The following is a 15,265-nucleotide window of genomic DNA, read 5'->3' as shown; positions in this document are numbered from 1 at the left end:
CACTCCAGACTCATGATAACTTTGATCATGCTGACAAACCGGCACAGACACCAAGCTTTTATTTTATTTTTTAGAGCATCCCACTTCCTGTGTTGCTGTAAAATGGCTTGTTCAGTGACAAACCAGTGCAGGTGTAGCAGAAGTGCGATCTTACGGATCGTTTGCCATCCAGCTAAGCAAAAACAGTCAGACTGTGGGTTAATGCCCATTGATATCGTGACCTTTCAGAATTCAACCACTGACCTTTTGAGGAAGTGTCCCTACCTCTGGCAGCCTCCTAGAGCACTTCCACAAAGAGACACAGAAAAACTACGCTTCCTAATTTCAGTGTTTTCCTTTCATTGTTGTTTTATTCTCTGTTGAAAGTGAAGTGTAATTTGAAAGTTAATCAAACAAATAATGTATATCATCCTTGTCAACTGCTCCAAAATGTACCTTTTTGGGGAATTTTTGCCCATGTTGAAATGCACCGTCGTCAACACAGAATTTATACCAACTAAAACTTCAAAGGTCTCAATTCAAAGGCTTCTGGGTAATGTATTTGACATTGATCCGAAATATCTGAAGTATTTGGAGGAGCACTTGATTTTACTCACCTGGCAAAGTGAACAGCTTCTTTGAAACAAAGTGTATGACCTCTTGTATGTCCTCTCCTGCTTAAGTGGGTGGACTAAATTCTGGTAAAACATTCATGCTTTGTGAACTCTAAAAATCTCTCAACGTTTTAAACAAAAGCTTTGCAGAGCGCTCCTCATATTTTCAGATATTTCAGTCACTACATTACCCATATCTTTCAAAGGTTGTTAACCTCCCGTAGAGCTCCATGGCCCGCTAAATGTGTCCCGCTGAATTCGCACAAGATGAATGTATGTATGTGTCGGCATCTCTCTGATGTTCTCTGTAAATGTCTGTTTTTTTATAGTAAAACTTTAGTATGCATTACATTTTCAAAAGTACAGTTCTGAAGCTACAACTTGTGAATAAACCATAGGTTTGTGTTCCTGGTCCTGTTGGGATTGTGAACACGCCGGACTGGACTGGAGTCTGACGTCTCTTTTTGTTTGTGCTCTTCAGGCCCGACTGAGTTTCTTAGAATGTAACAGATTAGATTACTGGTTAATAATTCACAAGATGAATCAGAACCTTCAGTGTAACTGAATTATGCACAACAGTCTGTAAGATGAGTGATGTGGGAGGTAGTCAGCATGTTGTTGTTGAAACCGTTTCATGCAAGCAAAATGTATTTTCAAAAACTATAGCGCTTTAAAAAACAAGTGTAGTTTTGGGGGGCTTTAAAAAGTGAGACAAAAACATAAAGAATTACTTTATACTTTATTTATTTATCTTTTGGTCTCATGTGTAATTTATTACGCATGAGACAAAAAGATGATACCACACTCATATTTGCACAATAACTATGAAGCTACTGCCAACATCTATTAGATTATCTTAGCATAAAGACTGGAAACAGCACCTTTAAATTCACTTAAAACTTCAAAATGAACTCTTTATATGTTTTGTTTTTTAATCTGTACTATCATGCTAAAATAAGCTAAGCTAAGCTAACCATACTTTTATTTTTTTGTCTTCTCAACTAACTCTTCCCAAGAATGCAAATAAGTGTATTTCCCAAAATGTTGAACTATTTGATCTCCGCCAGGAGAATCATCCGATTTGGTCGCGTGCATGCTTGCTTCCGTGAGTGAGTGTGCACCTCTGTGTCTGTCCATGGCATTCTGCTGCAGAAGAACTGCGTTATGTTTTAGGTGGCCAGTAATGGCTACATGCTCAAGTCCTGCTCATGGTTGCTGTGACCCACATTATCTCCAAACATCTTTTATTGCCTTTTTGATACTGCCTGATGACTCCTCACTAACTAATCTTTACCTGGAAGGGGACGCAAGCCAATTGTGGTTTGTATCCATTCAATCACACAATACAGCAGTGGTCCTTGCAGACACACCTGGCAGAGATCTGCAGCATGACCCGCTTCTCACAGGGACAGTGGGATTAAAGAGGCTAGAGAATGTAGCTGCAGAATGTAGGAGAGCAGCACTGAACTTGGGTAGCATATCAAGTTGCGCAAGGTTAGATTATTAGATAAATGCAACACCAGCTCATATGTACACATGCTGGCAATGTGACCAGAGTGGTTGCATTTCATAAGTAAGCCCTGTTATGTATCAGTTAGGTAACAACTCGCATAACGTGTTTCAGAGTGGAGCTACTCTTCAGCAACATTTAGTATTAGATAAGGTCAGTAGAAGGTAGGCTAAGTAAATCACTGTAGGTTAGGAGGTTATTGCCAAAGCAAATGTTTGATATAGTAATCCTGCACTACTGCTATTAAAAACCAATTTGGGTCATGAAAACATTCCTCTGAAGTAGAGGGGCTCTGGAGGAAAGTCTGCAAACCACTGATGGACAGAGATTCAAGCAGAGAAGTTTATAGAGAAAGAGGAGGGTGTTTGTATGGTGGGAGTGAGAAGCCAAGAAAAGACTGTTGAAGAAAACCAAACTAACATTCGTAGAGAGAGAAGACAAGTTTTTGTAAGAGAGAATGTTTGAAAGAACTCTTCTATATGGAGAGAGAGATTCAAACTTTTGGTTTTTTGAGACCAAAACCAGACTAAGTGACAGCTGGTTTTCACACAAACATACATCTCAAATATATTTTTCTGTGCACTCACAGAGATCATCACTTAGCTAAAAGAAAACTCTATCATCACTTCCAGGCCTTTTGCCTGTGCACACCGTGAGAGAGATATACAGTGAGAGAGAGAGAGAGAGAGAGGGTGGGGAGCTGGACAGACAGGAGGACTGTTTATGCAAGCAGTGCAAATGTAGGTCACTCAGTTGGAGTTAGAGACTTACAAAGAGCCAAAAAAAGTGTTAGCGAAAGAGAGACGGAGGGAAAGAGCAGTGCCTCCTTCCATTCGTGGCTCACTCTTTATTTCTGTCTCCTCAGTATAATTACACTGCAGATTAGCAAGTTTAGCTCGCTGTAGTCCCATGAGGACGCTTAGAGATTTGAGGCTCGAGCCAAACCCGGGCACCTCTAAATATAGAGGAACACAAGCTTTAATGAGACCAACATATTGCATACAGTAAATGTCTACCTGAAAAACCTCTACTTGGTGTCTAGATGTATCCTTTTGATGCAAGCGCTCACTATGGACTGAGCTCATTCAACCACAAACCAATATGAATTAGGACTATTAGTCAAATGTCTATAAAGTGTTAATTATAACGGTGAAGAATAGCAACAACTTTTTTTTAATTCTGAAAATGTGACCTTATATGAACAGTCCTTCTTATAAGCCACACTATCAGCATGGCTCTATCTATGGTAATGATTATATTTGGGTTATTAAGGGAAATGTCTTGGCTATTATTGGATGGTTTGGTTCAGACATTCCCAACTGGAATGCTAACAACTTCATTGATGCCCTAATTTTTCATCTACATGTAGCACCATCATCAGGTCAAAATTTCAATATGTCCAATATCTTGGTTTATGAAATAACACCAGCAAAACTAAGCTCCAGCTTTACTTTTTGTTTAGTGTTAATAAGCGAATGTTAGCATGCTAACACACTAAACTGAAATGAGGAGCACGGTTAACATGACCTGCTAAACATTAGCATGTTATCGTTGTCATTGCTAGCATGTTAGCATTCTGGTGTTAGCAATTTAGCTCGAAGCACTACTGTGTCTGAGTGCCGCTTCACAGAGCTACCAGAATGAATACAGCCTTGTTTGACTGAAAAACATTAATTATAGTTATCCATAACTTTGTGAGTGGCAAAGGGCTTGTAAGCCAGTAATTGGCTTCATTTTGAAACCAAGAGAAATGCATTTCAAGTCCTAAAACAAATTTAATAAAGAATTAAGGTGAAATACAAAACAAATTGTGGCATGTCTTTTATCTTGTATGCATGCATTTACTGTGCATGTCTCATTCACTGTGTTAAATTCAAAAATGCTAAATGACAATTACTTAGCTTTTTGTCTTTATTAAAATAAATATAATTTATCATGCCACATTGATATCAATACACAACACAAATACGTTTTGGGTGTGATGTAATGAGAGGAAAAAAGACAGGAAAGTATAAGGCTGAATCTGGGGAGGAGGACCTGTAATGTGTCTTTAGCTGTAAATATGATGAATTTCTTCATTGTTTGCACAGTTCAGCCTAAATATCTAACTGGAAACGTAGTGGTAACCGATGGAAAGAAGGGTGTGTTTTTCCAGCCGGTTTAAACCAGCCAGTGTTGGAGTTGTTGTGTTAATTGAAATTCTCTGTCACAGTGGGCTATCAAATGGTCAGCTAAAATGTCACTGGAAACAATGGCAGTTTGAGAATCCGACCTCACCCGGTCTAGGGTCACTCCAGTTCATACACAGAGGTCGAAGAGGTTGGGCCAGTTTGGCGGTCTGACCAAACCCCAGAGCATGCAGACTGTGTCTAATTTGCTGCTGTGTTTCCTGTGGAAGTCCAGCTGGTCCTCTGCTGCCAGAGAGATGATATGTCCCACAAAGAAGAAAAAAAAGCACATTGTAGCTTTATAAACATATCTGACAGAAAATGAGACAGCCTTTTAGCTTTTAATGTCCATTGCAGAACGTTTTAGAATCTTCCAGTTGTGTTTTTAAGGCCAGCAACTGTAGGTCACTGTTTTGGTTCAGTCTCGCCGTTCTCAGCATCAGTTTTTAGTAAAAAAAGATCTGGAAAAACCCCAATGCGTGCTCCCTGTCAAGCACCAGACATAAGACAGACAAAGTTATCGATTAGCTGGTGGACAAAGCGGAGCATTTAGCAGCTAAAGAGCTAAAACATTCCCTTAGGAGATGGTGGAGACCAAAACAGAGCTAGGCGGGCAGAGCAGATCAGGAACATGACCCCTTATGTATGCTAATGTCGCGCACAATGTGTGAAAACAGTTTTAGCCAACTTCAAATGTGATAATATGCCAGTTTTATATCTACAGTTTTTTGGTGCCCCTAAAGTGTCCATAAATGCGGGTCAATGCAGGTTCGGCAAGCACAGTGGATGATTTATAATACCTGTTTAAAGTGAGCAACTGTTCTGCTGTTGTTTCTTGGTACAAAATCTAATCACTGAACTTTAGCATATGGTAACAAGTGACACTGTGTGGGAGAAATAAGCCGATTTACTTGTTGCTCTGAAGTTTTATATTTGTCACTCCTCTGGGGGGATGAGTGTCACATAATGTCTGACACAAATGCTATCAGACATGGGAGTGCTTTAGCATGAAATGAAATTATGAGAACTGTAATAACTTTCATCACAAAGAGCATTTTTTTTTCACAGCTAGATAAGTTGTGTTTTTGGTCTTCAAAAGGCTCTGTACTGTACTAGCTCTACTGATCGTAATGGACTAAGTGGACATTAATACCCCCCTCCCCCTCCTTGTCTCCTCACCTCTGTGATTCCTGCCAAGTTGGTAAGTTATATAACCTGTAAATGAGAAGGTCAGCACCCAGCAGTCATCGCTATGGATACTTGGCACGGACACACTTACACACACACACACACACACACACACATCGTACGTCTTGGCTGGTCCAGTTTGGAGCCGCATGTGTGTGTGTGTGTGTGTGTGTGTGATAGAGCATGTAGCAGAAGTAGGGCAGCGGTGGGGGCGTTACCTAACTCACCCAGAAAATACATCTGAGGAGTTAAAGCAGCCCTCTCACTGATTACAGCTTCCTGTAGGCATGCACACGCATTCACATGGACCATCAATCATACACATGCAAACATTGGCTCATGTTGTGCACACACACTGGTGAACGCCAAGCACACAAACATTTGGCCCCAATTCTGACCACACACACACACACACCCACACACAACGAGAAAGTCACAAACACACAACACAGATGTGCGTTCGTGTACGTGCCAAGACTTTACAGCGAGTTTTCAAAATGCAGACACTCAAAGGGCTGTTAGTCATCAGTTTAGAATGCAAGTTTTTAATAAGTCGGTGTCATTTATTGTATTGTGCTCTGTCACATATATCCAATAGAGTCACTAAAAACACTGCAGATCTGAAAGCTGTCCGGTTAAATAGGTATTAGTAGGCTAATAAGTTTTATTAGAATGTTTGGGGTCAATTATATTTATTGTCAACCATCGTCTTAACGCTTGAGACCCTTCATTGGAAGTGTCTTTGAATGTGTGCATATGGATTTGGTGCGTTGAAGCGGTATGACGCAGATTTTACACACGAAGGTCAGCTTACTCATCACAGGAAGTGCGACTCAGCCTGTGAAAACAGTTGTGTAATGTTTTTCTGTGACTCAGGAGGAGCTCTCTAAAGTCTACACTGATGACGTAAATGGAGAGTAATAGAAAGCCTGCGTACAAACCGAGGTGTGGAGTTTAATAGACGGAGCATCTACCAGTCATGGAGGGTCTAATGCAAGGTGGTGCATTATGGGAGATGTCGGCTCCTGTGTTTTTGGAGCTTTTCTCACACTGGGGGAAAAGAATCAGGAAATCTCAGCCTGTACTGCTTTCATATTGTCACTAGTGAGTACCCCATGTTCATGGAAGAGTAATACTAAATTGCTGTTGTATTCCTTTTAAAGGCACCTTAATAATGTTTTGAGGGGAGTCCAAAAAAGTTTCAGTTTTTTTTTTCCTTTGAAATTTGTTCTTCAGTTAACTGCTGAATTATAATATTATTTAAAATGCATCATTACACTCCTGGGGATACAAATCTGGTTGGGGAATAATGAATCCTTTTTTATTTGACTAACATCAGTGAATTCTAAATATATTCATCATAAAAAAAAATCGTAAAATGTTAACTCTCCTGAGGTTGCTACACATTCCTGGAAAAATGACAGAGGAGTTGACCTCAATGACTTCAGTGGTAGCTACGGACCTGTTGGGCACCAGAATATATACCAGACAGAATGAACAGAAATATATATATAAGATATTATCACTCTAAAATATATTGTTGTGCCACAGAAAGAAGTCAAGACATGTGGGTTAAACATTCTAAATGCCTTACTTAGAGACATATAAGACATGCATGCTGATGCTTTCATCTGAGTGTTCTACACGGTTATGTATAATGCATTAAAGGCATTTTAACGTGCAAACCCAAATGGCTGAATCTGGCTGTGTTGAAAAATACCTTTGACATACAGACAGGTAACAAAAGTAATTTATTCTTTACCGTGCATTTTATGTACAAGACAAATTCTCTGAAGGCAATACAAAATAAAAACAAAATGCTTGAACATATCTAGTTACTGTGAGATATAGATTAATTGAAACTTTTCAGCTGTGAACACTTTTCCTTTTATGATGCTTTGCCTCCCGCAGCAAATCTCAGTGATTCATTAATATATTGATTTCTTTTTAAACTGCATGTTTGGTTATGATCGGAAAATGTTTCACAACCAGCCTTTCACATGCGGCCAACATGACGCATTGAAAAGTATTAAAAACATATGAAAGTCAAAGTGATGATAGTTTTCATTTGATTCCTGAACAGAATGGATTTGACAGATTTCTGTAGGATGCCAACAGACACTGTGTAGTGTCAGTAGGCAAAATATCAAAAGAGACAAATTTTAAATATAATTTACGTTGACAACCTGGAACACATTGGACACTCAGCCGCAGCTAGCACAACAAACATTGGTTTCGTCTCAGTGGAGCGTGTTACTAGAAATATATTTGTCTGAAGAACCTGATACACAGTCGGCAGATTGAGGAAACCTCGATCAGCAAGTTTTACCAAAACTAAAAACCGGCAGCAGTCGCTCCAGTAAGTTCTTACTCTGCTTAAATTGGATGTTATTCCATTTCACTCATGTCATGATGTTTTCCACATTCCTCAAAATGTGAGCCTTTACCACTGCCTTACAATAAACACACACACACACACACACACACACACACACACACACACACACACACACACACACACACACACACACACACACACACACACACACACACACACACACACACACACACACACACACACAGAGAGACAGCTTTTTGTCTCCTTCTCTTCAGCATCACTTTTAACCAACTTTCTATGAATAAATCTTTCATTTTATAAAATAATTCTATCTTCCCTGAAATATTTACTGATATCGGCAGGAGTCATCCGAGTTACTTATTACTTGATAAAAAAAATGTATATTTCTGCTGTGAGAATGCAGGTTCTTCCTCTCATTCAGGCACATTTTAACATACTAATTTATATGAAAAAATATGGATCCACTTCAAGTAAGACGCATTAACGTTTGGGGGTCCCACCCTGTCATTTAGAAAACATTAATGTACAACATAAGGACGTAAAGAAAGAAGGAGTTAGACTGAGCCTGTCTTTAGCTGTGATTGGCTGGTATCCACCAATCTGAAGGCTTAAGCCAGGATAGAAACCAGGAAGTAAGAAAACAACAGAAAACAGCTATTCTTTGTGTGCAAATGCATTAAGGTCCATCCAGATTCTCGGACCACCCTTCAACCACCTGTCAGATCTGACCCGCTGGGGCCTATGTACAAGATCTCAGTGGAACCAGTACCCGTCACTGGACGATCTGGGGCATCTCGCTCCAGGCTTTGGCCTTCTTCTTAGCCAGGGCCATCCATGGAGGCTCATCCTGGGGCAACGCCGGGGGAGGCAGGCCTCGCTGTGAGGTCGGGGTCTGGTTGGAAAGCCCCGCAGCTCTTGTGCCAGGCTTTTCCGGGGCGGTTTTCAAGGAATAGGGAGGGGAGGTAGGTGTCTTGCTCTGGGGCTGTGGTGTCGTGCTCTGGGGCTGTGGCGTCTTGCTCTGGGGCTGTGGCGTCTTGCTCTGGGGCTGTGGTGTTGTGCTCTGGGGCTGTGGTGTCGTGCTCTGGGACTGTGGCATCGTGCTCTGGGGCTGTGGGGCTGTCTTGCTCTGGGGCTGTGGCGTCTTGCTCTGGGGCTGTGCTCTGGGGGCTGTGGCGTCTTGCTCTGGGGCTGTGGTGTCTTGCTCTGGGGCTGTGGTGTCTTGCTCTGGGGCTGTGGTGTCTTGCTCTGGGGCTGTGGCGTCTTGCTCTGGGGCTGTGGTGTCTTGCTCTGGGGCTGTGGCGTCTTGCTCTGGGGCTGTCTTGCTCTGGGGCTGTGGCGTCTTGCTCTGGGGCTGTGGCGTCTTGCATGAGGTGGCAGTTTTGGAGGGAGATGGCGGGCTCGTGCAGGAAGGAGATTTTTGGGGAACAGGAATCGGAGCAAGGGGGGACAGGGACCTTCGGGGTGGGATAGGTTGGGGTGGGTGTTTGGCGGTGGCCGGGGAAGCTGGGGTTTTGGAGGGACGGGGCAGGGCAGCGACTGGGATTTCAGAGGTTGAGGGGGCACCGGAGTCGGAGGAGAGAGAGCCCTCCTGGCCTCCTTTTCTACGGACGCTGAAGCCTTACTGATCTCCAACGGACTCACTGGAAGACAGAAAATTAGAAACATAAACACATCAAACAAACCCAAATGTTACATATCAGTCATCTTAGTATATCACAACTGTCAGGATATAAATAACGAGGAATATGTTTGCTAAACATACTTCATTTATTTGTCATTTTTTGTTTAATTGAACTATTTATTTATTTTATTTTTCAAAATTCTTGAAAATTGCCTTTTTTTATATTGTTCCAATCTCAAAATATATTTGATATCATCTGTTTTAAATATGTGAATGTACATGAATATAATTGTATTCTTTTTCATATAAATTGAAATGAGCATTGACACAGCAACATGCAATATGTTTAATCTTTTTTTTGCTCAATAAAAATATTTCAAATAAAAAGTAAAAAAAAAACTTGTTTTCAGTAATAGCTCAATAAATTTGAAGACTTATGCCAATGTTAGTAAATATCATGAAACTGCATAAATGATGCATGTTATAATATACAAACTAGTACTAGTTTTACTTTTCTAAGATATGTAGTTCACCTTAACCACCTTCTTCAGCAGGTAGGAAAAACAAAACAAACTTATATTTCTGTTAATTACTCTCTTGATGTCTATGTGAACGCAGTGTGTGAATGTTTCAACGTGAACTGAAGTGAATGTTGTTGGGTTGGTTGCAGTAGCAGAGTTTGTCCAGATGAGGTCAGACCTGCATCAGTCAAAAGTTTCACTTCCACCCAACAAGAGCAGAACAGACAGCAGGAGAGTCTTGATTAGTGAAGTCAAACTACACCTGAGGTCGGTACATAAATCCAGCATGTTCAGTAGAATACAAATGCAAATATCAATTCGACTAAACAAAAGAAAGCCTATTGTTGCTGCAGCTGATGGGTATATTATAAATGCGTTTTTGGCATTTAAATGTGTTTTGCAATTTCAAATGATTTGTGTGTGTTCTGACCTTTGCCGGTGGACTCTGCTGTTCTGTTGCTGTTCTCCCTGTTTGCTGCTGAGCTGACATACAGTGGCAGTGGACGTTTCCTCTCTTGTTCCTCCTGATGACAGAGAGCAGCACATTGTATACAGGAGGTTATGTGGCTGGAAAACGTGCGGTGAGCCAAAACAGAGAATACAATACAGTCATCTCATCAGAGAGCACCTCCATCTGAACCATGTATTTATGGACTGTTGGAGAACCAAACCTAAACATCGTGTCAGCTCCAAGGCAGTTTTAAACACACACACAAAAGGTGTACCTTCTTGACAGTGATCTCATCGAGTGAGTTTTCTTTATAGATCTTCTGTTTCTGTTTGGCCACAGAGATCCAGCTGGGAGGATCAGATCCACCAGCAACACCACGAGCTGCAGCCGGTTCTGAATCAATAAGACAGCAGCAGACACACTGTTACACCACGGGCAGGATCAGGAGCTGCTTACTCTTCAGATCTGATTTAGCCCAAGTTTTGGGCAATTACACGTAAGCATGCATTATAAAGCTGTGAGTAATGTGCACTTAAATTTAAAATGGTGTGTGTGTTTGTGTGTGTATACACACCTGACATGCGCTTGTTTTTCCCTCCGCTGTCTCCGTGTACGTCTGGTTTCTTGGGGAGGGCGGGCTTGATGCTGACTGGCTGACTTATGGAAGGCTTTATGCTGATTGGCTGTGGTGAGTCAACTCTAGAGCTGGTTGGCTGAGCTGGAGGCTCGATGGGAGGCTGGAGAAGAGAACGATAAATACAAAATTCAATACAAAAACTTATTTTACACCTGCATTTGTAGTTTTTTGGCCACTTGGGGGCAGCAGAAACAAGCTACACATTCACAACATATTAACACCTTATAGTTGTTGTTTATTGTTTATTTTAGGAGCACTTTTAGAAGCACAAAGGGGAAGGGAATCACCTCTGTGTTTTCCTCCTCCGGGCTCAAGACTTGGAGGGCTGACGTCTTCCTCAGCCGAACTCCAAATGGATTGTCGGGGTTTCCCTCCACTACCACAGGGCTCTCTGCAGGGGGAGAAATCATTCTGTGGTTTAACTTTATTTAAACTCCAACTGCAAGTTCCCCTCATATGACTTAGGGCGGACCACCAAGACAAATCCAGACCCAAGAACCCGAATGAAGAAAAACCTTCATGATCTACCTTTGTCCTTACCTTCTGTGCTCGCTGTGGTCTGAGGGTGAATGGATGACGGAGGCGGTGCATCGGGGGTGGCTGCACTCCTCACTCTACCAGGGCTCAAAACCAGTTCAACCTTAGGCGAACTGGCCGGCTCTGCATCCACTTCGGGGTCCTTACTATCCGCAGCCTCCACCTCCACACCTCTGGGGCCTGTGACAGTGGACGGCGAAGAGGAGACGCAAGCGGGCGGGGTGGAGGGAGGGGTCAAACTCTCTTCTGCCTCCCCGACAGAGAGTGACCTCTGCCAGGCGGGGGTGATGGTGAACAGGGCTTTGCTCTGATCTGAAACACTGCAGGGCTGGTTGACCTCTTCCACCACAGAGGCAGAAGGTGTAGCTTCATCCTCCAGGGCCGACTGTTTTTCTTCTTCTACGGTTTCCACATCATCAGCTGATTCTTCTTCTTCTTCTTCTTCTTCTTCTTCTTCTTCTTCTTCTGTGGTTGCTACGGAGTGACCAGGTGCATCACTTTCGTTGGGGTGGGCGGCAGTTGGAGACTGAGGGAAGAAAGTCGTCGCTTTCTCTGAGCTTGGAGAGAGTAGATTGATGTGGATAGTGCTGGTCTTACTGGGAGAGCTGGTCTCACACACTTGTAGCTGAGTCTCGTTATTTGACTCTGGAAGAGACAAAGGAGGAGGCCTGGCAGAAACATTGGCTTGTTCCGTGGACGTTTCAACACCATCCTGATGGAGATCTGGTTCACTCTCGTCCTCCTCTTGCTCAGACTTTTGTTCCGCGTGGTGGATCTCTATGCCTTCCTCCACCTTCTCTTCTCCATCTCCCCTCTCCTCTCCAGAGCTGTGATGGGAAGCCTCTTGACTGTCATGCGTTGTCGCATCACCCAGCTCTGTTTCGTCGTCATTTACACACACAGTGTCGTCTCCAACCACAACATCTACACCTTCATCCTCCACCTGCATGGCAACTCCCTTGTCTGCTGCATCATGAAGCATCTCCATCACCTCCTCTGCGGCCTCCCTCTCTTCTTCTATCGCCTCCTCTGCCTCCTCCACTCTCAGCTCTGCCTCCTCCACCTCCACCTCTTCCTCTTCCTTCTTCTCCCGTCCCTCCTCCTCCACCTCCGGCTCCTTCTCCAGCTCTATTGCCTCTTCCTCTCCCTCACTCTCCTCTTCTTCTTCTTCCTCTCTTCCATCTTCCGCTACTTGGTTGACAGCGTTTCTTGTTTGTATATCATCTTGTTCCTCAGGGTTGACTTCCTCTGCCACGTCTTTCTCTCCGTCCTCGTCTCGCTGGAAGAAAAAGAAAAGTAGAGATTCAGCGTTTAGCAGCTAAGAAACAGATATTTCCGTCAGGAGTTGGTGGAGACCAAAAACAGAGCTAAAAGAGTGAATATTGGCCTGACATTCATCAAGTGGCCAGAAATTTTAAATGAATGCTAACGTTGCTTCAGGTCTGCTGGTTAAGTAAACAGGCAACTGTTTGCATAACAGAACTTTACGAGATGCTAATACAGTTTTTGAATTCCTCTTGGTACAAACAAGTTTCAGCGGTTTTGGATCAGGGAAAGTTAAGCTCCCTGCATTGATTTTTAAAGCTACTTCACTCACAGTATTAAAAATGAATCAAAGATACATACACCATGTAGAGTGACTTGTTCCACCACTAGTTCCTCTTCCTCTGCAGCTTCTTCCGTCTCCTCTTCAACTTTCTCCCCTCCTTCAACATCTCGACAAGAAGGAGTGCTCAAAGTGGCTTCCTCTTCCTCTTCCTCTTCCTCCTTGGCGTGATCTGACAGGAAGGAGCCAGCGGCAGCAGCCTGATAACCGACAGGTTCCTCCACCGCTGCCTCCACTTCTTTCACCTCCTCACCTTCCTCTACCTTCACGTCTTCTCTTTCCTTTTCCTTCACCTCCTCCTCCTCCTCTTCCTCCTCTATCTCCAGGACAACACCCTCACTCTCCATGCCCAGTGAGCAGGACACGAGGGGAGTCTTCAAGGAGCTCAGCACTTCCTGTAAGAAGGAGCTCTCCTCCTCCCTGTTTTCCTGGACTCCATCTTCTTCTCCGCTCAGTGCCAAGTCACTTTCAACCCCCTTCTCCTCTGCTCCATAGGCAGTGCCTGGAGGGTCCAGCAAGTATTCTCTTGGACCAGCAGGGGGCTCTGGCGTGGCTCTAGAAGGAGATATCAAAGGGTTAGATTGATAGAAGGAGAAAACATAAACAAGAGAGGAGGAGAAAACAAGGAGGAAATGGCGTCTAATCACCCGGGACTGTCCAGAGAGGAGTCCCTGGAGCTGGTCTGGGAGGAGGGCTGGGGTAGGGCGTCTGGGGCTTCCTCCTCTGATAGACCCGGCTCAGGAGGAGAGGAAGAGTCCAGGGCGTGAGAAACATCCTGTTCTGCTTCAGAGTGGTCCTCTCCCTCCTCCCTCTCCTCCTCGTCTCTCAACAGGGAGTGTCTGGAATGCTGTGGCTGCTCCTCCTCAACCTCTTCTTCTTCTTCGTCCTCTCCATCCCCCTTTGGTTTCCGCTCATCACCACTTACAACTGGACCACAGACAGAAGCAAAGGTCTAAGAGATCAACCTGATATGACACCATGTCACCAAGGATATAGAAGTCTATGTCTGCCAATGATAAAATGGAATAATTTAACCAAATCAAAGTCATGGATTTTTCTATTACTTTAAATTGGTGGACAATGTACGATAAAAACTTTTTTTTATTTGAAATTAATTTATGTGATGATGATTTTTTTTTATAATAGTAAAAATGTCTCATTTCTCAAAGTTAACCAATAATAAATAAACAAGAAAGAGCCATTTATTTGTTTATTATAAATCAGGGCATAGTTTAATAAGTGCAATTACATTTTTAAGTCTATGTTGCAAATTGTCTGCAAATTTAAAACAAAACAAAAAACACATTAAATTCTTTGTCAGTAAGGCAATGTTATACTGAGGAGTAACATGTATTGTCAATTGAGCTTTTATTTACTTATAAATTTGGGAGGAATAATTAATTTTAAATTATTTAATTTGCCAAAGCAAATGAAATACGCAGTTTCAATTTAATTCAATTATTTCAGCAAGAGACTTCCATTCAGAGTCATTGATTTGAAGTAAAAAAATAAAAAAATAAAATAGTCCAATTGAGCAGAAAAAAAGAATAGCGCTGACCTTCTGGTGTCTTGGGTTGATCTCGCTCCTCTGCAGCTTCTGTTATGGAGGAGTTCACTGTATCCTCCACCCCAGAGTCTCCCTCTGCTTTCATCTCCAGCCTCTGCATGGACAGGAGACATGATCATTCTCATCTGGCAACCTGGCCTTTACCACATCATTTCTAGCTAGCTTGTCATCATGTGCTCATGCCGGTGTGTTTGTATGCGTCTGAATATCTTACAGCGACGGGTTTCCTCCTGTTGCAGGCTTTTTGTCTCAGGCCCAGCTTGTGTTTGGCAGCAGAGTTATCCAGACAGCCGAAGGGACTGGCCGGCTGGCTGAAGTCCCCCGGGACCACCAGGGGGCTCACCGCTCTGCTGGAGGCGGAGCAGGACAGCTGGGAAGAGAAGGAGACAGAGTTTAACAAATAACTTATTGACAAGGGGAACATACTCCTGAGGCACTTGGACACACAGGTGGAGTTGATTGTGATAAAAGGTGGAAGAAAGCAGAGGGAGTCGAGGGAGACCAGCA

General features: G+C 42.9%; 1 protein-coding gene across 1 annotated transcript in view; it reads right to left on the bottom strand.

The window, feature by feature from the left end:
* Positions 1 to 7,191: 7,191 nt before the first annotated feature.
* zgc:66433 (uncharacterized protein LOC321250 homolog) overlaps positions 7,192 to 15,265 on the bottom strand; it is a 38,243-nt gene continuing 30,169 nt past the window's right edge. The window contains 12 exon segments of the mRNA XM_054597821.1: positions 7,192 to 8,792; positions 9,156 to 9,318; positions 9,321 to 9,458; positions 10,391 to 10,484; positions 10,686 to 10,804; positions 10,986 to 11,148; positions 11,336 to 11,439; positions 11,589 to 12,864; positions 13,212 to 13,746; positions 13,839 to 14,118; positions 14,750 to 14,852; positions 14,973 to 15,128. Of these exon segments, the coding sequence (XP_054453796.1) occupies positions 8,591 to 8,792; positions 9,156 to 9,318; positions 9,321 to 9,458; positions 10,391 to 10,484; positions 10,686 to 10,804; positions 10,986 to 11,148; positions 11,336 to 11,439; positions 11,589 to 12,864; positions 13,212 to 13,746; positions 13,839 to 14,118; positions 14,750 to 14,852; positions 14,973 to 15,128 (3,333 nt within the window). The 3' untranslated portion in view covers positions 7,192 to 8,590.

The sequence above is a fragment of the Anoplopoma fimbria genome, chromosome 4 (genome assembly GCF_027596085.1).
Source record: "Anoplopoma fimbria isolate UVic2021 breed Golden Eagle Sablefish chromosome 4, Afim_UVic_2022, whole genome shotgun sequence".
NCBI lineage: Eukaryota > Metazoa > Chordata > Actinopteri > Perciformes > Anoplopomatidae > Anoplopoma > Anoplopoma fimbria.
The sequence above is the reverse complement of the archived record's forward strand: the minus strand, read 5'-3'. Positions and strand labels throughout refer to the sequence as shown.